The following is a 22,197-nucleotide window of genomic DNA, read 5'->3' on the forward strand; positions in this document are numbered from 1 at the left end:
ACATCCTTCGCTGTGGGCCTATTCTACAGTTACTGGAATCTATTATTAGGAGAATAACAGTGAAACCGTGAATAAATCTTACCCCCTCAAGAGCCTTAATTCAGTTTGTTTACTGCATTGAGCAGTAGAACAATCTCTTCTAATTACAACAATATTAATCAGTGATGTTTTCTAACTGACTGACAAAAGCAAGTCTATCAAAAACAAACTGAAACATAACAAGCTCACAAAGGAAACRTGAGCTACAMAGGTGGTTTCATAATACAACAAGTAAGGSYTGCAGGCAAAATAACACTCAAACCGATCTGTTTATTAATATTCTCACATACAGTGGTGTAATTGATATAAAATCATTGGATAAGTACAGGGAGATGTCGTGGAGCAGTAGAACAACTTGTTAAAACAGCTACACCAGTCTAGGTTATCTGTAGTGCTATGTTATTTACATTTTGCATTTACATTTTAGTCATTTAGCAGACACTCTGATCCAGAACGACTTACAGTTAGTTAGGCCTAGTAACACACACAATACTATAATCCTTTCGCAAAGACATTTACAATACAGTTGTACAGCCTACTTGTTTCAGCCATGYAAAATCATGCTTCATAGGCTCATCACAACATCACATTTTTTGATCCTGCTGACATTTACGGCATTTAATAGCCTTGAATATAAAATGGAATGTCTCTCAAGAATGGCATACTATTAACTATTGAATAATATTTTGGCATGTGCAACAACTCAATATAAAGGCACACTCGTGGTATTACTGTACTATGACAGTTGCCAAATAGTGAGATCTGTTTACGTTTGGGTGTAGATAATGGGGAGTGTCGCATCATTGCAAATGCCAAATGAAGGGTCTGCCAAGTCAGATATACAAGTGGCAAAGGAGGGACACGGGCWGCATTTATTGAATTGTCTTCACAGATAATAAATATACTGGGTDCTGTATTTGAGACTGAAAATAATGCATTTTATTTGTAGGCCCAAGWATTGTGAAAGATGGGCCTCTTTTTTTTCAGCTTCAAAGCTTGTGCTTTTGTTTTAGCTCCAGCCTTCTGAACYTGTCGTTGTTGTAGCTGTCTCCAAGTGAAGAATGAAATGCATGTAATTCTGTAGTCCGGATTGGATGGGCCCATCCCCCYTGGCCCCATTTACTCTTTACTCTTGTTTCAATTCAGAAGATTGCACCGTCCGTGTTCACTGTCCATTCAAWCGACTGATGGCTCAGATGGTTTTGCATGGAATTATAAAGGAGATTTTGGGTCCAAAGAAGACATCCCTGGAACAACATAAAAAATAAAAACATGTGTTTAGTATTTTGCCCTATTAGCCTGGAATCCAAGAMTATGGTAAACTGTCCATGACTTTCTAGTGGATGGACCATGTGGTTCAGGAGASAATGGCCTAGTTAATGAARGAAGCGTCTAGTCAAGAATGGCATTATTTTCAATTGATAAACTGATAARCTGTGATTGCAAACTGATAAGCTCCGTGTATCTGTTTGATTTCCAGGCATATAGTGCCTCTTTAAAGGAAAAACAATTCTCTGTAGTCAACAGCTGACTAAAAACAGAGCCAAAATGCATAGGCCTAGCCATAGYGTATTTGCATTACATGAGCAAAGGCCATGACGTAAAAACAGCACGAATGACCTTTTAACTGACCAGTGAAACAWAAGTCAACTCCACATCACAGTTCACTGCACGGCAGCAGGCACACGTGCCTGACTGTATTAATAGGTGGATTATGATAATCACAATGTAGGCAGTGTTCACTGGGCAGCCTGTGACTGGATCCAATTCGTTCCCAACTATAATTGGCGCCTAACTGCCCGCCGGCCTCCATTCGGCCTCCAGTACACATAACAGCACCACAGTCGTCCACTGTTCCAGAACTGTATTAATATAGACTGTATATGTGTGCTGAACATGGGCGCCGCCTACTGGCGGAGAATGGAATTGCTGTACCTTGGGCAGCAGAGGAGCTCACTGAAGTTACAGTAGCACACCATGTCGCATTTGTTCCCCTCCCAGAAATGGTTCTGCAGGGAATCGATGGGTCGCATGKTCGCAACTCCGTTGGAGATGCCAACATTGCGACAGTCCCTGYCCTTCAAGACTTTCTTGTAGCAGGACCAGCGGTTTGATGGAATGGCCTCGCTGCCCATTGCCAAYAGTCCAACCAAGAGAATAGCAGCAATGAGTAGTGCCTTCATTWTGATCAAGCTGTAAATAGGACGACATAATGTATATAATTGGTTAGAATGTCTCCAAAGTCACCCCAGTTATTAATATATAAATACGTTTTAACATTAACTACAAATCCAACCCACAAAAAAATATATTCCCGTTAGGGCCATAGGCAGTGTCTGAGTTTTAGTGAGGTCCAGAGGGGGTGGAGGGACATTTTTTGAAAGTTGAAGTTAATTTATTGCATTTCTTTCAAATAAAACAAATCTAAAATGCTATTTGGAGAAGAGCAAATACAGACAAAAATGTACCCAGCCATTATCACATTGGTTGCTGTAGCTTCATTTACCTCAGTTGATCAACAAAACACGTAGCCTATTAGTTCTACAATTTGCCACTACACATTAACTCAGCACCGAGATGAAAAACTTCAATATGTACAGAGGGATCTGTTAGAATATTTATTTATTAACAAAACGCAAACAAATATGTTTGCTTTACAGAACTTTTTATTGCAATGTCCTGCAATTCTACACATTTTGCTTTGAGCCGTGGAAAAATGTTTGCAGTTTAAAAGCTAATTTCCTGCAATTGTACACATTTTGCCATGACTTATGCCATGTTAAAGATGTAAATTCCCACGCATAGAGGACCTGCGTGGTTCTGGTACCGGTTCCGACCGACACTTTCGTTTTAAAAATCGATCTGTGGACACCATAGACCGAAATGGCTTGCATCGGCGAGCGTGAACGTGGCGTTCATAACAACTCATTAGTTATCTCTTGCCTGTGTGATTTAGGACAGAGAGGGAAGACAATTGGAAACACATTGGAAAGAATTAACAAAAAACTGAGGCAAACTAGAATGCTATTTGGCCCTAAACAGAGATACACGCATGTCAGAATACCTGACCACTGTGACTGACCCAAACTTAAGGAAAGCTTTGACTATGTACAGACTCAGCGAGCATAGCCTTGCTATTGAGAAAGCCACCGTAGGCAGACATGCCTCAAGAGAAGACAGGCTATGTGCACACTGCCACAAAATGAGGTGGAAACTGAGCTGCACTTCCTAACCTCCCTGCCCAATGTATGACCATATTAGAGACACATATTTCCCTCTGATTACACAGATCCACAAGAAAGAATTTGAAAACAAACCCAATTTTGATAAACTCCCATATCTACTGGGTGAAATTCCACGGTTAGCCATCACAGCAGCAAGATTTGTGACCTGTTGCCAAAGAAAGTGGCAACCAGTGAAGAACAAACACCATTGTAAATACAACCCATATTTATGCTTATTTATTCCCTTGTGTACTTTAACCATTTGTACATTGTTACAACACTGTATATATACATAATATGACATTTGTTAATGTTTTTTATTGTTTTAAACTTCTGTATGTGTAATGTTTACTGTTACATTTTTATTGTTTTTATTTCACTTTTGTATATTATCTACCTCACTTGCTTGGCAATGTTAACACATGTTTCCCATGCCAATAAAGCCCCTTGAATTGAATTGGAAGAGAATAGAGATGCCCAACTCGGCGGAAAGATGTCTCCTTTCAGTAGGTGGCGTTTTTTCGTTGTTTCGCCCACCAAGCAAAGAGTTTTGTATGGAAGTCAATGACAGTGTTGAATTTGGTCAACCAAAAAATGTATGGCTTATTTGCTACGGTAGGTTATTTCATCCAATAATAGTTTCCTAATGCTTAAATTGTTACGAGTGTACTGATATAAGGAGGGCACGTGACATCCCGGCAATTTTGAGAAAAAACACTTTATATGTTGTTGTCTCGAGAGGCTACGCATATTCATTTGCATGAGGCCAGTAGTGTAGCGTCTGTCTCCATTGAATACAGGCAGTTGACGTCAACAACCCTCATCGAATTTTCAAAAGAGATTACAATAATTAGATGTATCCACCAATCCAAAGCAAGAATAGGCGGATCTAGACGACACACTATGACGCTTTGTGGACAACGACTTCCATTGTTAGGACAGCGAGACATGTGTCTTGTCAGTATATCCATAATCTTTGTTTAAGATGTGAAATGTGACACCACTTGAWGCTGGGATGTCCCTTCTACCATTTCATTYGCTCTTCCGACTGTCCATCAACTCCTGTCTAAACCGTACATCACAGCCGCTGACAAAGCACATGCCTTAAAATTCTGACATCGTAGCGCAACAGGATAGAGTGGTTTCGTCGCTCGAGCACATCCAGAGATCGATTTATAACCAACTTTATCACAGTAATCTAAAAAGATTAATAGATTTGAAACAAAAAACACTTTTTGTTTGTCCTAGACAGATGTAAGATGAAAGGCGAGTTCAGGAAGCCAAGCTAGAGCTCTCTTGTGTGACGTTCACAGCGGTGGGGGCAGACGTTTTGATCAAGAGARACCTGMATAATACTAGACATACAAATATGTATTTTTACAGTTATAAGGAAGGTGAAATCTTATAGTTATTATTTTTATAACTATAACTATAATTTCATTATACTATATTTCAAGTGTTATTCATACAGTTTTGTTGAATAGGAAATACATACAAAATAAGAATCATATTTTTACTTGTGTACTTGAGCTTGTGTCCTCAAAAGTGACTACACCTCAGCAATTTATAACTATTTTTATCAGAAAGGTGAGATTTCAACCTTTCTTGGAGTAGGCAGCATTACTTATGTCCCTCTCATGATAAATCATTTGTTTTGGGGATTACGTAGATTACATTTTAGATTACATTTAAGAGATATCTTAAGAGATATCTTTAAGAGATATCTGAGTGAGCGTGAATAATAAAATCAATGGGGGCCCCCTGGAGGTCAGGGTCCCTGGGCATGTAATTCAGCCATGATTACTAAAAGTTCATATAGCTGGCTAGACTAATTTGACTAATTTACCAATCTTCAAAATGTTAACTGATATGGACTAATTGAGTGACTGTCAGTGAGTGACATATAAGAAGAAYTGCTGATGCACAACCAAATTTCGAAAATTCACCAATTGTACAATTCTAACTCTCAACAGTAAGTTGAGATCCCGTCTTCTTTGTAAGCAACTCCACTGTAGATTTGGCCTTGTGTTTTAGGTTATTCTCCTGCTGAAAGGTGAATTCAGCTCCCAGTGTCTGTTGATAAGCAGACAGAACCAGGTTTTCCTCTAGGATTTTGCCTGTGCTTAGCTCCATTCCGTTTCTTTTTATCCTGAAACCCCCACCCCCACCCCACAGTTCTTAACTATTTCAAGCATACCCATAACATGATCTAATAAAATAAAATTGTATTAGTCACATGAGCCGAATACAACAGACCTTACAGTGAAATGCTTACTTACGAGTCTCTAACCAACAATGCAGTTAAAAATAATACAGATAAGAATAAGAAATAAAATTAATTAAAGAGCAGCAGTAAAATAACAATAGTGAGACTATATGGGGGGGGGGGGGGGGTACCGGTACAGAGTCAATGTGCGGGGGCACTGGTTAGTTGAGGTAATATGTACAGTTGAAGTCGGAAGTTTACATACACTTAGGTTGGAGTCATTAAAACTTTTTCACTCCACAAATTTTTGTTAACAAACTATAGTTTTGGCAAGTCGGTTAGGACATCTACTTTGTGCATGACACAAGTCATTTTTTCAACAATTGTTTACAGACAGATTATTTCACTTATAATTCACTGTATCACAATTCCAGTGGGTCAGAAGTTTACATATACTATATACATATACATATACTAAGTTTACATACATATACTGTATATTTAAACAGCTTGGAAAATTCCAGAAAATTATGTCATGGCTTTAGAAGCTTCTGATAGGCTAATTGACATCATTTGAGTCAATTGAGGTGTACCTGTGGATGTATTCAAGGCCTACCTTCAAACTCAGTGCCTCATGGGAAAATCAAAAGAAATCAGCCAAGACCTCAGAAAAAAATTGTAGACCTCCACAAGTCTGGTTCATCCTTGTGTAACAGTATAACTTTAGTACGTCCTCGCCCCGACCCGGGCGCGAACCAGGGCCCTCTGCACACATCGACAACAGTCACCCACGAAGCGTCGTTACCCATCGCTCCAAAAAAGCCGCGGCCCTTGCAGAGCAAGGGTAACACTACTAATACGTTTCAGAGAAGTGACGTAACTGATTGAAACGCTACTAGCGCGTACCCGCTAACTAGCTAGCCATTTACATCCGTTACACTCACCCCCCTTTCAACCTCCTCCTTTTCCGCAGCAACCAGTGTTCCGGTCACGGCACCAATGTAACAGTATAACTTTAGTACGTCCCTCGCCGACCCGGGCGCGAACCAGGGACCCTCTGCACACATCAACAACGGTCGCCCACGAAGCATCGTTACCCATCGCTCCACAAAGGCCACGGCCCTTGCAGAGCAAGGGGTAACACTACTAATACGTTTCAGAGCAAGTGACGTAATGATTGAAACGCTACTAGCGCGTACCCGCTAACTAGCTAGCCATTTCACATCCGTTACACTTGGGAGCAATTTCCAAACGCCTGAAGGTACCACGTTCATCTATACAAACAATAGTACACAAGTATAAACACCATGGGACCACGCAGCCGTCATACCGCTCAGGAAGGCGACGCATTCTGTCTCCTAGAATGAACCTACTTTGGTCGAAAAGTGCAAATCATTTCCAGAACAACAGCAAAGGACCTTGTGAAGATGCCAGAGGGAACAGGTACAAAAGTACCTATATCCACAGTCAAACGAGTCCTATATCGAAATAACCTGAAAAGCCGCTCAACAAGGAAAAGGCCACTGTTCCAAAACCACCATAAAAAAGACAGACTACAGTTTGCAACTGCACATGGGGAAAGATCATACTTTTGGAGAAATGTCCTCTGGTCTGATGAAACAAAAATAGAGCTGTTTGGCCATAATGACATAATTATGTTTGGAGGAAAAGGGGAGGCTTGCAAGCCGAAGAACACCATCCCAACCGTGAAGCAAGGGGTGGCAGCATCATGTTGTGGGGGTGCTTTGCTGCAGGAGGGACTGGTGCACTTCACAAAATAGATGGCATCATGAGGGAGGAAAATGATGTGATATATTGAAGCAACATCTCAAGACATCAGTCAGGAAGTTAAAGCTTGGTCGCAAATGGGTCTTCCAAATGGACAATGACCCCAAGCATACTTCCAAAGTTGTGGCAAAATGGTTAAGGACAACAAAGTCAATGTATTGGAGTGGCCATCACAAAGCCCTGACCTCAATCCTACGGAAAATGTGTGGGCAGAACTGAAAAGGCGTGTGCGAGCAAGGAGGCCTACAAACCTGACTCAGTTACACCAGCTCTGTCAGGAGGAATGGGCCAAAATTCACCCAACTTATTGTGGGAAGCTTGTGGAAGGCTACCCAAAACGTTTGACCCAAGTTAAACAATTTAAAGGCAATGCTACCAAATACTAATTGAGTGTATGTAAACTTCTGATCCACTGGAATGTGATGAAAGAAATAAAAGCTGAAATAAATAATTCTCTCTACTATTATTCTGACATTTCACATTCTTAAAATGAAGTGGTGATCCTAACTGATCTAAGACAGGGAATTTTTACTAGGATTAAATGTCAGGAATTGTGAAAAACTGAGTTTAAATGTATTTGGCTAAGGTGTATGTAAACTTCCGACTTCAACTGTACATGTAGTTAGAGTTATTAAAGTGACTATGCATAGATCATACAACAGAGGTAGCAGCAGATGTAAAAGGGGGGGGGGGGTGCAATGCAAAATAGTCTGGGAAGCCATTTGATTAGATGTTCAGGAGTCTTATGACTTGGGGGTAGAAGCTGTTTAGAAGCCTCTTGGACCTAGACTTGGCGCTCCGGTACCGCTTGCCGTGCGGTAGCAGTGAGAACAGTCTATGACTAGGGTGGCTGGAGTCTTTGACAATTTGTAGGGCCTTCCTCTGATACCGCCTGGTATAGAGTTTCTGAATGGCAAAGCTTGGCCCCAGTGATGTACTGGGCCGTTCGCACTACTCTCTGTAGTGCCTTGTGGTCAGAGACCGAGCAGTTGCCATACCAGGCAGTGATGCAACCAGTTAGGATTAGAGGTCGACCGATTAATCGGAATGGCCGATTAATTAGGGCCGGTTTCAAGTTTTCATAACAATCGGTGATCGGCATTTTTGGACACCGATCATGGCCGATTACATTGCACTACACGAGGAGAATGCGTGGCAGGCTGACTACCTGTTATGCGAGTGCAGCAAGGGGCCAAGGTAAGGTACTAGCTAGCATTAAACGTATCTTATAAAAAACAATCATTCTTAACATAATCACTAGTTAACTACACATGGTTGATGATATTACTAGTTTATCTAGCTTGTCCTGTGTTGCATATAATCGATGAGGTGCCCGTTAATTTATCATTGAATCACAGCCTACTTCGCCAAATAGGTGATTTAACAAGTGCATTCGCGAAAAAAGCACTGTCTTTGCACCCATGTGTACCTAACCACAAACATCAACGCCTTTCTTAAAATCAATACACAAGTATATATTTTTAAACCTGCATATTTAGTTAATATTGCCTGCTAACTAGGGAAATTGTGTCACTTCTCTTGCGTTCTGTGCAAAAGTCAGGGTATGTGCAGCAGTTTGGGCCGCCTGGCTTGTTGCGAACTGTGTGAAGACCATTTCTTCCTAACAAAGACAGTCAACTTCGACAAATGGGGGATGATTTAACAAAAGCACATTTGTGAAAAAAGCACAATCGTTGCACGAATATACCTGACCATAAACATCCATGCCTTTCTTAAAATCAATACACAGAAGTATATCTTTTTAAACCTGCATATTTAGTTAAAAGAAATTCATGTTAGCAGGCAATATTAAACTAGGAAAATTGTGTCACTTCTCTTGAGTTCATTGCACGCAGAGTCAGGGTATATGCAACAGTTTGGGCCGCCTGGCTCGTTGCAAACTAATTTGCCAGAATTCTACGTAATTATGACATAACATTGAATGTTGTGCAATGTAACAGCAATATTTAGACTTATGGATGTCATCCGTTAGATAAAATACGGAACGGTTCCATATTTCACTGAAAGAATAAACGTTTTGTTTTCGAAATGATAGTTTCCGGATTTGACCATATTAATGACCTAAGGCTCGTATTTCTGTGTGTTATTATATTATAATTAAGTCTATGATTTGATAGAGCAGTCTGACTGAGCGGTGGTAGGCAGCAGCAGGCTCGTAAGCATTCATTCAAACAGCATTTTACTGCGTTTCCCAGCAGCTCTTCGCAATGCTTCAAGCCTATCAACTCCCGAGATTAGGCTGGCAATACTAATGTACCTTTTAGAACATCCAATAGTCAAAGATATATGAAATACAAATGGTATAGAGAGAAATAGTCCTATAATATAATAACTACAACCTAAAACTTCTTACCTGGGAATATTGAAGACTCATGTTAAAAGGAACCACCAGCTTTCATATGTTCTCATGTTCTGAGCAAGGAACTTAAACGTTAGCTTTTTTACATGGCACATATTGCAGTTTTACTTTCTTCTCCAACACTTTGTTTTTGCATTATTTAAACCAAATTAAACATGTTTCATTATTTATTTGAGGCTAAATTGATWTTATTGATGTATTATATTAAGTTAAAATAAAARTGTTCATTCAGTATTGTTGTATTTGTCATTATTACAAATATATATAAAAATCGGCCGATTAATCGGTATCGGCTTTATCTGGTCCTCCAATAATCGGTATCGGTGTTGAAAAATCATAATCGGTCGACCTCTAGTTAGGATGCTCTCGATGGTGCAGTTGTAGAACCTTTTGAGGATCTGAGGACCCATGCCAAATCTTTTCAGTCTCCTGAGGGGGAATAGGTCTTGTCGTGCCCTCTTCACGACTGTCTTGGTGTGCTTGGACCATGTTAGTTTGTTGGTGATGTGGACACCAAGGAACTTGAACCCTTACCACCTGGGGGCGGCCCGTCAGGAAGTCCAGGATCCAGATGCAGAGGGAGGTGTTTAGTCCCAGGGTCCTTAGCTTATTGATGAACTTTGAGAGCATTATGGTGTTGAATGCTGGCTGTAGTCAATGAATTGCATTCTCACATGGGTGTTCCTTTTGTCCAGGTGGGAAAGGGCAGTGTAAAGTGCGATAGAGATTGCATCATCTGTGGATCTGTTGGGGTGGTCTGCAAATTAGAGTGGGTCTAGGGTTTCTACGATAATGGTGTTGATGTGAGCCATGACCAGCATTTTAAAGCACTTCATGGCTACAGACGTGAGTGCTACGGGTCGGTAGTCATTTAGGCAGGGTACCTTAGTGTTCTTGGGCACAGGCACTGTGGTGGTCTGCTTAAAACATGTTGGTATTACAGACTCGGACAGGGAGTGGTTGAAAATGTCAGTGAAGCCACTTGCCAGTTGGTCATCGCATGCTCGCAGTACGTCTGGCCCTGCGGCCTTGTGAATGTTGACCTGTTTAAAGGTCTTACTCACATTGTCTGCGGAGAGCGTGATCACACAGTCTTCCGGAACAGCTGGTGTTCTCATGCATGTTTCAGTGTTATTTGCCTCGAAGCGAGCATCGAAGTAGTTTAGCTTGTCTGGTAGGCTCGTGTCACTGGGCAGCTCTGGGCTGTGCTTCCCTTTGTAGTCAGTAATGGTTTGCAAGCCCTGCCACATCTGGCGAGCATCAGAGCCAGTGTAGTACGATTGTATTGACGCTTTGCCTGTTTGATGGTTCGTTCGAGGGCATAGCAGGATTTCTTATAAGCTTCCGGGTTAGAGTCACGCTCCTTGAAAGAGGCAGCTCTAGCCTTTAGCTCAGTGCGGATGTTGCCTGTAATCCATGGCTTCTGGTTGGGGTATGTACGTACAGGCACTGTGGGGACAACGTCATCAATGCCCTTATTGATGAAGCCAAAGACTGATGTGGTGTACTCCTCAATGCCATCGGAGGAATCCCGGAACATATTCCAGTCTGTGCTAGCAAAACAGTCCTGTAGCTTAGCATCTGCTTCATCTGACCACTTTTTTATTGATCTAGTCCCTGGTGCTTCCTGCTTTAATTTTTGCTTGTAAACAGGAATCAGGAGGATAGAATTATCGTCAGATTTGCCAAATGGAAGGTGTGAGAGCTTTGTATGGGTCTCTGTGTGGGAAAACCTCCCTGGTCTTTGTGGATGAATCTGTGTTTCAAATTCACTGCTCAACTGAGGGACCTTACAGATAATTGTATGTGTGGGTTACATAGATGAGGTAGTCATTCAAAAATCATGCTAAACACTATTATTGTACACAGAGTGAGTCCATGCAATTTATTAGGTGACTTCTTAAGCACATTTTTACTCCCGAACTTCTTTAGGCTTGCCATAACAAAGAGGTTGAATAGTTTTTGACTCAAGTCATTTCAACTTTAAATATTGTATGAATTTGTATAATAAAACATATTTAAGTCCACTTTGACATTATAGGGCATTGTGTGTTGGCTACTGACAAAAAAAAATCCAAATTGTATAAATGTTAAAGTCAGGCTGTAACTCAACAAAATGTGGAAGAAGTCAAGGGATGTGAAAACTTTCTGAAGGCACTTTAAGTATGACCCTGATTCACATAGTGTTACGATGTTGTTCCTTGTAGAATTTGAACCTAGCATAAGTTGGACATCCTCTATAACATTTTTCAATTTGCAACAATATTGATACTGGACATAAATATTGCATTTGTCTGTTATTTCAAAGATTGGTGGATATATACAGCCTATTTGCTATGTCGCTTATGCCACTAAATAATTCACCCTTGTGCTTTAAATAGATTCAACATTATTTGCATTTAAATTATATTACCATAACCCAATTATTGCAAAGATTTCCACGGTACAATGATTGCAGTCTTATAAACTTCACTTCTGTACATTGCAGTTATAACTAGTGCTGAGCAATAAACCGACATTTTGGCTCAATTATTTGAATTCCATTTCGTTCGTTTTTATCTGTGCAATGCACAAATTGCAGTTTCTCGAGAGATAAGTCAGATCCAGCCTGAACTGTGTGATGTAGTAGGGAGTTGTAGTTTCCAACAGGCCAATATCCTRCATATTTCAGAGYGTAAATCGTAGTAATTAACTACAATGACCATAATCCACYGCGCATCTACTTGTCYTGTCTATCYTTCTTTTGTGSCTGCTACSGTAARCGGCAGAAGAATGCGCGATYGTGAGGGGATTTAGAGAGCAGCTGATGCTTGACAGGGTATCGCTACCTGAAAAACAYTGATCTAAGTGATYKAWAGTTCGTRTTCAGTCATARAAGTMTGCCTTATTTACTCCGAAGAGATACAAATTAGTGATTTTGTCAGACAGAATATTCAGCAGCTCTAWAGRRATGAGATSATGACTTGGAATTRAATAATACAATCATAAAATAAAACAAATGAAATATACACAACAACTGAAATATGTTATTAAAGTAATGTGAATACATTATGGTTAATAAGTGATAAGCAGTAATGGRCAGTCACTACCATCATGGTACTTTTATTAATTGTTTTATTCTGTGTTGTTACAGCATTCAAACCAAATAATCGAAACCGAAATCGAAAACTAATGATTATTTTTTAATCATCGAATTATAATAATTAATCATTCATCACTAGTTATAACTCGTGTTAATTTACTTCTAACTCCCCATCATTATTATATTTCCAATTACATAACATTATCTGCTGATTAAATTAGCCCCTACCTTATTTAGTGCTCTCCCCAGGAACGGCAGTTGCTTCTGACCCGTTTTCATTGGGTACATTTAGTAAGTATAAAACAGAAAACAGAGGAGTCTTTATCCCTACTCTACCCCATGCTAAGAGTATGACCATCTCTCCCCTCTCTCCTCTCAGCCTGTAAACCAGAGAAATAACCAAGGGCATTGATTAAATCCGCACTCTGCACAAGCACGAAAATAACGCCATGCTTACATGCAAGTACGGTAGAGGGCTAAGTGAGGAGGCCAGCATTGGGGAGTGATCCAAACCAAACCTCTCAGTCTCAGACAGATTTAGTTCATATATGCTGTGGAAAAGTACATGAACGGGGTCTGAATCATGGTTTTACAGTCTAGCGAACAAGCAGCGGTTATTCACATCCAGAAAAACATATAATACCAATTTAGCAGCCTTGAAGTAGTAGGCTATATTTTTAGTATATGTGTTTTCAATGTGTTTTTATTTTATTTTAATTGGTTGTATATCAGCCATTTTGCATTTCAATAGAGAACCATCCAAGAGCGAATGAATGAATGCCTGATACTGAATGTTGCCTTTCATTGAATCTCTCTAAAGCATCTGAATTGCTGTGAGTGTTGCAATCAGATGTGGTGGATGCTTGTACGGTTTAAATGGAGTGTCTGTCTGGGTATAATGAAATGCAAGTGATGCATGCAGTAAATGAACCAGTTGGAAGGCAAATGCAAGTTTCTCTATAGCTGTAACCTTTGGCTTGACTTGGCTCCTTCCCTTGTTGACACGCAGAGGAGCTCCACTGACTGCTRATAGAGCTGGTTGGCTGTGAAAGTATCCGTCACAGCCAAATTTAATAATTTACCTAGTGTGTTAAATCAATTGCTTCTTATTGGACGGCAGCACAGTTTTATCCATTGCAGTTYCCACTTTAAACAAATCAAGCGGTATTTACTTTGTGTTATACAGCTACCGAAAACTGAGAAATGGCCTTTCGGGGCTCTGAAAGCATATCATACTCAATAACAGATGGCATTTTGCGGTTGACGCTTAATGATGGCACTGTAGTGGGTGTTTCATGCTCTTCTATGGATGGGCCTTGTTTCATTGGAGGATCAGATGGGTTGATGTTAAGAATAGTTTATTAAGACACATTTTATATTTTGATTGGCCTATGGTAGCTCAATAAGTATGGGAGACCAGGGATGTTTGTAACACAGGATAGTTGTAACACTCAATATCTCCAATCAGAAACAAGCTAGAATCATGTGACTCACTGCACATGCTCAGTTTAGTCCTCAACCCTCATGAAGAAGCAAGAGGTAAGAAAGTACTTTTTTAACCAAATGTGTTTTTGTGATGGCATCACCTGCTTTGTAGTTAGAGTCACCAAACTTATATGAGATTTATAACCAGGGTGTGTAGATATGTTTGGTGTATAGTGAGCAAAAATATAAAACGCAACATGTAAAGTTTTGGTCCCATGTTTCAAGAGCTGAAATAAAAGATCCCAGAAGTTATCCATCTGCACAAAAAGCTTATTTCTCTCAAATTCTGTCCACAAATCTGTTTACATCCCTGTTAGTAAGCGTTTCTCATTTGGCAAGATAATCCATCCACCTGACAGGTATAGCATACCAAGAAGCTGATTAAACAGCATGATCATTACACATGTGCACCTTGTGCTGGGGACAATAAAAGGCCACTTTAAAATGTGCCGTTTTGCCACACAACACAATGCCACAGATAATCAAGTTTTGAGGGAGCATGCAATTGGCATGCTCACTGCAGGAATGTCCACCGAAGCTGTTGTTAGAGAATTGAATGTTCATTTCTCTACCATAAGCCGCCTCCAATGTCATTTTAGAGAATTTGGCAGTACTTCCAACCGGCCTCACAGCTGCAGACCACGTATAACCACGCAAGCCCAAGACCTCCACATCTGGCTTCTTCACCTGCGGGATCATCTGAGACCAGCCACTCGGACAGCTGATGACTGTGGGTTTGATGACAGCTGATGACTGTGGGTTTGATGACAGCTGATGACTGTGGGTTTGATGACAGCTGATGACTGTGGGTTTGATGACAGCTGATGACTGTGGGTTTGATGACAGCTGATGACTGTGGGTTTGATGACAGCTGATGACTGTGGGTTTGCACAACCGAAGAATTACTGCACAAACGGTCAGAAACTGTCTCAGGGAAGCTCATCTGCGTTCTCGCTGTCCTCACCAGGGTCTTGACTGCAGTTTAGCGTCGTTACCGACTAGTGGGAAAATGCTCACCTTCGATGGACACTGGCACGCTGGAGAAGTTTGCTCGTCACAGAATAATCCTGGTTTCTACTGTACCAGGTAGATGGCAGACAGCGTGTATGGCGTCGTGTGGGTGATGTCAATGTTGTGAACAGAGTGCGTCGTGTTGGTGATGTCAACGTTGTGAACAGAGTGCCCCAAAGTGGAGGAGAGGTTATGGTATGGACAGGCATAAGCTACTGACAACGAACACAATTGCTTTTTATCGATGTCAATTTTAATGCACACCGCGATGACATCCTGAGGCCCATTGCATTGTCATTCATCCATCACCATCACCTCATGTTTCAGCATGATATTGCACAGCCCCATGTTGCAAGGATCTGTACACAATTCCTGGAAGCTGAAAATGTACCAGCTCTTCCATGGCCTGCATTCTCACCAGACATGTCAACCATTTAGCATGTTTGGGATGCTCTGGATTGACATGTACAACAGTGTTCCAGTTCCCGCTAATATCCAGCAACTTCGTACAGCCATTGAAAAGGAGTGGGACATCATTCCACAGGCCACAATCAACACAATCACAGCCTGATCAACTCTATGCGATGCAGATGTGTTGCGCTGCTTGAGGCAAATGGTGGGCACACCAGATACTGACTGGTTTTCTGATCCATGCCCCTACCTTTTGTGTTAAAGGTATCTGTGACCAACAGATCCATATCTGTATTCCCAGTCATGTGAAATCCATAGATTAGGGCCTAATGAGTTTATTTAAATTGACTGATTTCCGTATATAAACTGTACCTCAGTAAAATCTTAGAAATTGTTGCATGATGCGTTTATATGTTTGTTCAGTGTAAGTTAGCAATGCTAAAGTTTTAACATGTAGCTAAAATTGAAGTTACCTAATGGCTACACACACCTCTGTCCGTCTCTCTCTCTCTCTCTCTCTCTCTCTTTCTCTCTCTCTCTCTCTCTCTCTCTCTCTCTCTCTCTCTCTCTCTCTCTCTCTCTCCTCTCTCTCTCTCTCTCTCTCTCTCTGCTCTCTCGCATGCACGCACGCACGCACACACACGCCACACACACACACCACAAACATGTTTTTTTTCTTTTTTTCTAGTTCAGATGTTGTTTAGTTGCCAGATGTGGCTGTTTGGTTGAGAAGGGCAGGTAACGGAGCGTAATAAAAAAAAAAGAAAGATTTTATATTATTATTTCATTATTTCTGCCATACAAATTGTTAAACATGGAAAGGTTGTTCTCATGTTCTCAAATAAAGACTTTCAATATTTCGTTGAGTGTCATGATTTATATTTTCAAACTATTACATTTCACCACAGCCCTGTTACAACTGACCCGGGAGGTGGAGTAAATTGTGATATTACACTCCATGTATTTGAGACAGCTGAAGTCACACCGTGTCTGTTTGATTTAGAGAGATGATACCTATACTAATTTGTAGCAGACAAATAGTAGTTGTTTGTATCACATTTTAAATGTGGTATGCTCCAAACAATCTCAGAAAAATTGACAAAAATGCAAAAAGTGTAACAACCATCCCTGGTCTCCCCTACTATTTCTTGACAGCAGACTGCAATCTGTGTAAAATGTGTATATACTGAACAAAAATATAAATGCAACATGCAACAATTTAATTGTAATTGTAATTTATTTGAATTGTAATTGTAATTTATTTGAATGAGTTACAGTTCATATATATGGAAATCAGTCAATTGAAATAAATAAATTAGGCCCTAATCTATGGATTTCACATGACTGGGCAGGGGTGCAGCCATGAGTGGGCCTGGGAGGGCAGCCAGGGCCACCTACTGGGGAGCCAGGCCCAGCCAATCAGAATTGGTTTTTCCCCACAAACGGGCTTTATTACAGACAGAAATACTCCTCAGCACCCCCTCAGATGATCCCGAAGGTGATGAACCCAGATGTGGAGGTCTTGGACTTGCGTGGTTATACGTGGTCTGCAGCTGTGAGGCCGGTTGGAAGTACTGCCAAATTCTCTAAAACGACGTTGGCGGCAGCTTATGGTAGAGAAATTAGCATTCAATTCTCTAGCAATAGCTCTGGTGGACATTCCTGCAGTGAGCATGCCAATTGCACGCTCCCTCAAAACTTGAGACATCTGTGTCATTGTGTTGTGTGACAAAACTGCACATTTTAAAGTGACCTTTTATTGTCCCCAGCACAAGGTGCACCCGTGTAATGATCATGCTGTTTAATCAGCTTCTTGATATGCCACACCTGTTAGGTGGATGGATGATCTTGGCGAAGGAGAAATGCTCACTAACAGGGATGTAAACAGATTTGTGCACAACATTTGAGAGAAATAAGCTTATTATGCATATAGAAAATGTCTGAGATTTTTTAATTTCAGCTCATCAAACATGGGACCAGGACTTTTACATGTTGCATTTATATTTTTGTTCAGTGTAAATGGTATTGATTGAGGGTACCGGTACTCTTCAAGTGATTGTTAGTGATATAGCACCATCTTGTGGTACATTTTCACACTGGCGACTTCACAGAGTTTATCATATTCGTTGGGGAAAAGTTGAATGCCTTTATTATGTTGTTACCTTCTATAATTATTCGTTATGCATGATTATGCATTATACATTTAAGGGGTAATCTGCAGTTGCTACAAATGTAGGATCTTAGTTTGACCATTATTTTGTTGTGAGCATATTCATGCACAACAGGATACTTTAAACTTCAGTTTTAAAACTGCTTCTAAAGTTCGTAATTTCCATTTAGAAATATCAGACTTGATTTACCCTAAGAAAAATCTATCAACCCCAACAAAAATGTCTGTTAAATATAATCCACATAATTCATATTTCCTGTTGCTGCAGGATTATTTTCATGCTGTAGCAAACTGGCTCAAATTGAGTTCCTACACCTGTACATCCATTTGTGTATTTATAAATGAATGTTACAGTGCCTTCAGAAAGTATTCCCACCCCATGACTTTTTCAACATTTTGTTGTGTTACAGCCTGAATTTAAAATGGATTAAATTGAGATTTTTTTTGTCACTGGCATACGCACAATACACCATAATCTCAAAGTGGAATTATGTTTTTAGAAATGTTTACAAATTAATTAAAAATGAAAAGCTGAAATGTCTTGAGTCAATAAGTATTCAAGCCTTTTGTTATGGCAAGCGTAAATTAGTTCAGGAGTTAAACTTTGCTTAACAAGTCACACAATAAGTTGCATGGACTCGCTTTGTGTGCAATAATAGTGTTTAACATGACTTTTAAATGACTACCTCATCTCTGTACCCCACACATACAATTATCTCTAAGGCCCCTTAGTCAAGCAGTGAATGTTAAGCACAGATTCAACCACAAAGACTAGGGAGGTTTTCCATTGGTTTGCAAAGAAGGGCACTTATTGGTAGATGGGTAAAACAAATAAGCAGACATTGAATATCCCTTTGAACATTGGGCAGTTATGAATTACACTTTAGATGGTGTATCAATACACCCAGTCACTAAAAAGATTCAGGCGTCATTCCTAACTCAGTTGCCGGAGAGGAAAGAAACCGCTGAAGGATTTCGCCATGAGGCCAATGGTGACTTTAAAACAGTTACAGAGTTTAATGGCTGTGATAGGAGAAATGGATCAACAACATTGTAGTTACTCCACAATACTAACCTAAATGCTAAAGTACAGTGAAAGAAGGAAATCTGTACATTATAAAAATATTCCAAAACATGCATCCTGTTTGCAATAAGGCACTAAAGTAATATTGTGAAAAAAATGTGGCAAAGAAATGTTACTTTATGTACTAAATACAAAGCATTACTGTATGTTTGGGGAAAATCCAACACAATACATCACTGAGTACCGCTCTTCATATTTTCAAGCATGGTGGTGGCTGCATCATGTTATTATTATTGCACACAGCTGTCAAAGGTGATGCTAACATGTATTGACTCAGGGGGTTGAATACTTAGCTAATCAAGATAAATTACTTTTATTTTCCATAAATTTTTTAAACAAATGCTACAGTATTTTGTGTAGGTCGTTGACAAAAAAAAAATATATATATTTGAATTTGAAACCCACTTTGTAACACAACAAAATGTGTAAAAAGTCAAGGGGTATGAATAGTTTCTGAAGGCACAACAAAATGTGTAAAAAGTCAAGGGGTATGAATAGTTTCTGAAGGCACAACAAAATGTGTAAAAAGTCAAGGGGTGTGTGAATACCCATTGCCCATTGATTCTTGAAGAATATAACTTATAAATGCCTCATAAGCTTAGTTCAACTGTCGTACCCCATCAGAACCAAAATATAAGCTTTTTTTACTCCAATGTTTGTAAACATTCCAAATGTAAACAAACAAACCACATCAAATTGTATTGGTTTACACATATTTAGCTACAAAACACGCTTAAAACTATTTTGATATCTTGGGTGGTCAGTCCTTGCATCCATTGCGCTATCTATGCATTTTAGAGTCGTTACATTTCTCCAGGCCCTTCTCTCAGCTTTTTACTAAAACAGAGGTGGGGTGTCCACTTTGTAATTGTTTCAACTGCAGATTGTCCCTTTAACTCACAAATTAATTTCTCAAACAATATGTAGCCTACATATTCGAGTTGATTATTAAGGACAGAATGGTGATACGCTGGTCTTGCCGCCATCTCCATGGTTCCATAGTCTTCAGTTAGACTGTTTCTCTTCTGACTGGTTGGTTGGTTGGCTGTAGTGTAGAGGGCGAGAGGAGGAAATAAGAAATGCAAGATCATTGTTGTTTTGTCTATGGGAAATTTGATTATTGATAGGTTTTGAAAAAACATTCAGACCTAGGGAAAAGTGGCTTATACAATGTAATCCATCAAAAATGACAAGATAATAACTTGTACTGCCAGTGCCAGAAACTCCAATAGGATCCGTCTTTTCAGTAGGCTTGTGTGTATTGAAGCCATTCTCTGAACCACAAGAGGTCTAGTATATTAGCTACATTTGCTTACACCTCATCCTGCATTAAAAACCATCTGGAAAACTCCACAGCACTTTGTGGAGAAGGAAATTACACCCACGTTTTTGTGTTAAAATAAATGTTCATTCACTAAGAATCATTTCCCCTATCCACAAGTGTTCCTGTGGAGTCAGACAATGTGGCTGCAACTTACATTACATTTTCTATAGGCGTCAATGTAACTTTTACCGCAGGCTTTCTTGTTATCAAGGCCCACAGCCTGTATATGCAACGTCTCCAAGATTTCCCCCTCGGGTTTCTAAATATGCTTATTTATTCAGGGCCTCCAAGCAGTCGCATTATCACGTTGACATATTACAATTCCGTCAAGTGAGCCTGCCCTTGAAATGAGACCATTCACATTTCCTTACAGTTCCAATAAGCAGAGGAAATAGAGGTCTTGAACAGTAACAGAGAATGAGAGAGTCTTCCCAGAGGCTGTACTGGAATTTGAGTCTTGTGTTTCACACTCGTAATCCTAAATTCGAAAGGACTTGACAGTTGTATCTCGTTGTGGTATTGCTTGAAATGTCATCGTCTTTCCTCTGATTTTTGTTATCCGTTTTGTGTTTCAATCTGTTTTATTGAGTTGTTGAGCAGCCACGCCAGGAAAACCGTGTAAATTATATTGAAAAGCCTCAAACATAGTGGATGTTTATTTCTTCCTATAGACATAATTTGAATTATGCTTCTACATTTCAGATGTAAATCATTGTAATACATAAATTACCAGAATCAATACATTTTCAATTTTACACAAAACATAATTGACGGGAAATGCAATTGATTATGGTTTCCTACATGTTGCATTGCGTGTGTAAACTTTTATTACATCAGCAATCTATGGCAACTATATAGTTATGAATTATGACAGGGGCACTCTGGTTTCACATAGTGACAGCAAACACAGGAGGGACTCATTGCTCTTAATTTCATAGAGCACCCGACTGGTGTGGTATCGTGTGTTGGTTGATTTTATGTGGATATCAACCCAAATACTACGTTATGACTGATCCCATATTGCAATATGGGACACCAAGATATTGAGCATCCCCACCTCTCCTCTCATTGGTCAGTTACCACTCAGATAACACCGTCAAAACGAACACAAACAGCAAGTAGGAATAACACTTAGTTGAAATAGAGGAGCTGCTATTCGACATGCGATTATAAAGTTTCTCCCGGGAGGCACCTTCTGCTTGTCAGCAGCACCGTTTCAGCACTTGGAGTCAATGTTTCATAAAAACTATCCCGTTCTATTTACAGCTACTATAATAGGACTGCTGAAGGGAGGGAGTAGTCTCCCAAACGTATCGGTTCCTAAATCACTATTTGTAAATTATTTAAAAATCTACCTCGTGATTTATTTGAGCTGCTTTTGCAACAAAACCAATAGAAAAGCCCCAAAAGTGCAAACCCAGCTCACCTGGCTCTCTCAGATCTAGTGCTAAGCAAACGCTCAAAGTATTGAAAATTTCTCATATATGTGAACCCAGGTATGGTCCCGTCTCAGTTGAGCAGAGCTGACATGGAGCCCCTAGCTCAGCGAAGGTAATCTAGTGTGTAACCCAATAAACCTGTTGCTGGTGGTCGGCAAGAGCTTCATTGCTGCAACAGTCAGAAGAGAGGAAGATTCCCTTTACAAGCAGGGCTTAAGCTGTAAACTTCCTCTCATTATGAGGCTGTGAGTGTATTTAGATGTTGAGAGCAAAGGCTACTGTAGCTAACTCAAAGCGAGGAGAGAGAGAGACGAGAGAGAGGAGAGAGAGAAGAGAGAGAGGAGGAAGGAAGAGAAGAGAGAGAGAGAGAGAGAGAGAGAGAGAGAGAGAGAGAGAGAGAGAGAGAGAGAGAGAGACATTAGCCATTGACCTCAATTTTAGTGCATGCATGGGTGTGTGTAATACCAGCTCTATAGAATACTGTATAATGTATTTTTTTGTTATTGGTTTGTGAAAAGGAAGTGTACCTAGAAGGCAGATGTCAGATGAGGGGG

General features: G+C 40.0%; 1 protein-coding gene across 4 annotated transcripts in view; it reads right to left on the reverse strand.

Annotated features, from left to right (window-relative positions):
• Positions 1–289: 289 nt before the first annotated feature.
• The window catches only part of LOC112073144 (scrapie-responsive protein 1), a 35,008-nt gene continuing 13,100 nt past the window's right edge, over positions 290–22,197 (reverse strand). Inside the window, exons 1-3 of one of the 4 annotated variants that reach the window (XM_024140489.2) lie at positions 12,948–13,283; positions 1,975–2,232; positions 290–1,286 (exon numbers count right to left, since the gene is read on the reverse strand). In XM_024140489.2, coding sequence (XP_023996257.1) covers positions 1,232–1,286; positions 1,975–2,222 — 303 coding nt within the window. In that variant the 5' untranslated portion in view covers positions 2,223–2,232; positions 12,948–13,283 and the 3' untranslated portion in view covers positions 290–1,231. Of the gene's footprint in view, positions 1,287–1,974; positions 2,233–2,849; positions 2,960–4,127; positions 4,244–12,947; positions 13,284–22,197 lie in introns of those variants that run through there. The other 3 variants (XM_070440047.1, XM_070440048.1, XM_070440049.1) reach the window with 3 other exon arrangements.

Source organism: Salvelinus sp. IW2-2015, unplaced genomic scaffold, assembly GCF_002910315.2.
Source record: "Salvelinus sp. IW2-2015 unplaced genomic scaffold, ASM291031v2 Un_scaffold2162, whole genome shotgun sequence".
Classification (NCBI taxonomy): Eukaryota; Metazoa; Chordata; class Actinopteri; order Salmoniformes; family Salmonidae; genus Salvelinus; species Salvelinus sp. IW2-2015.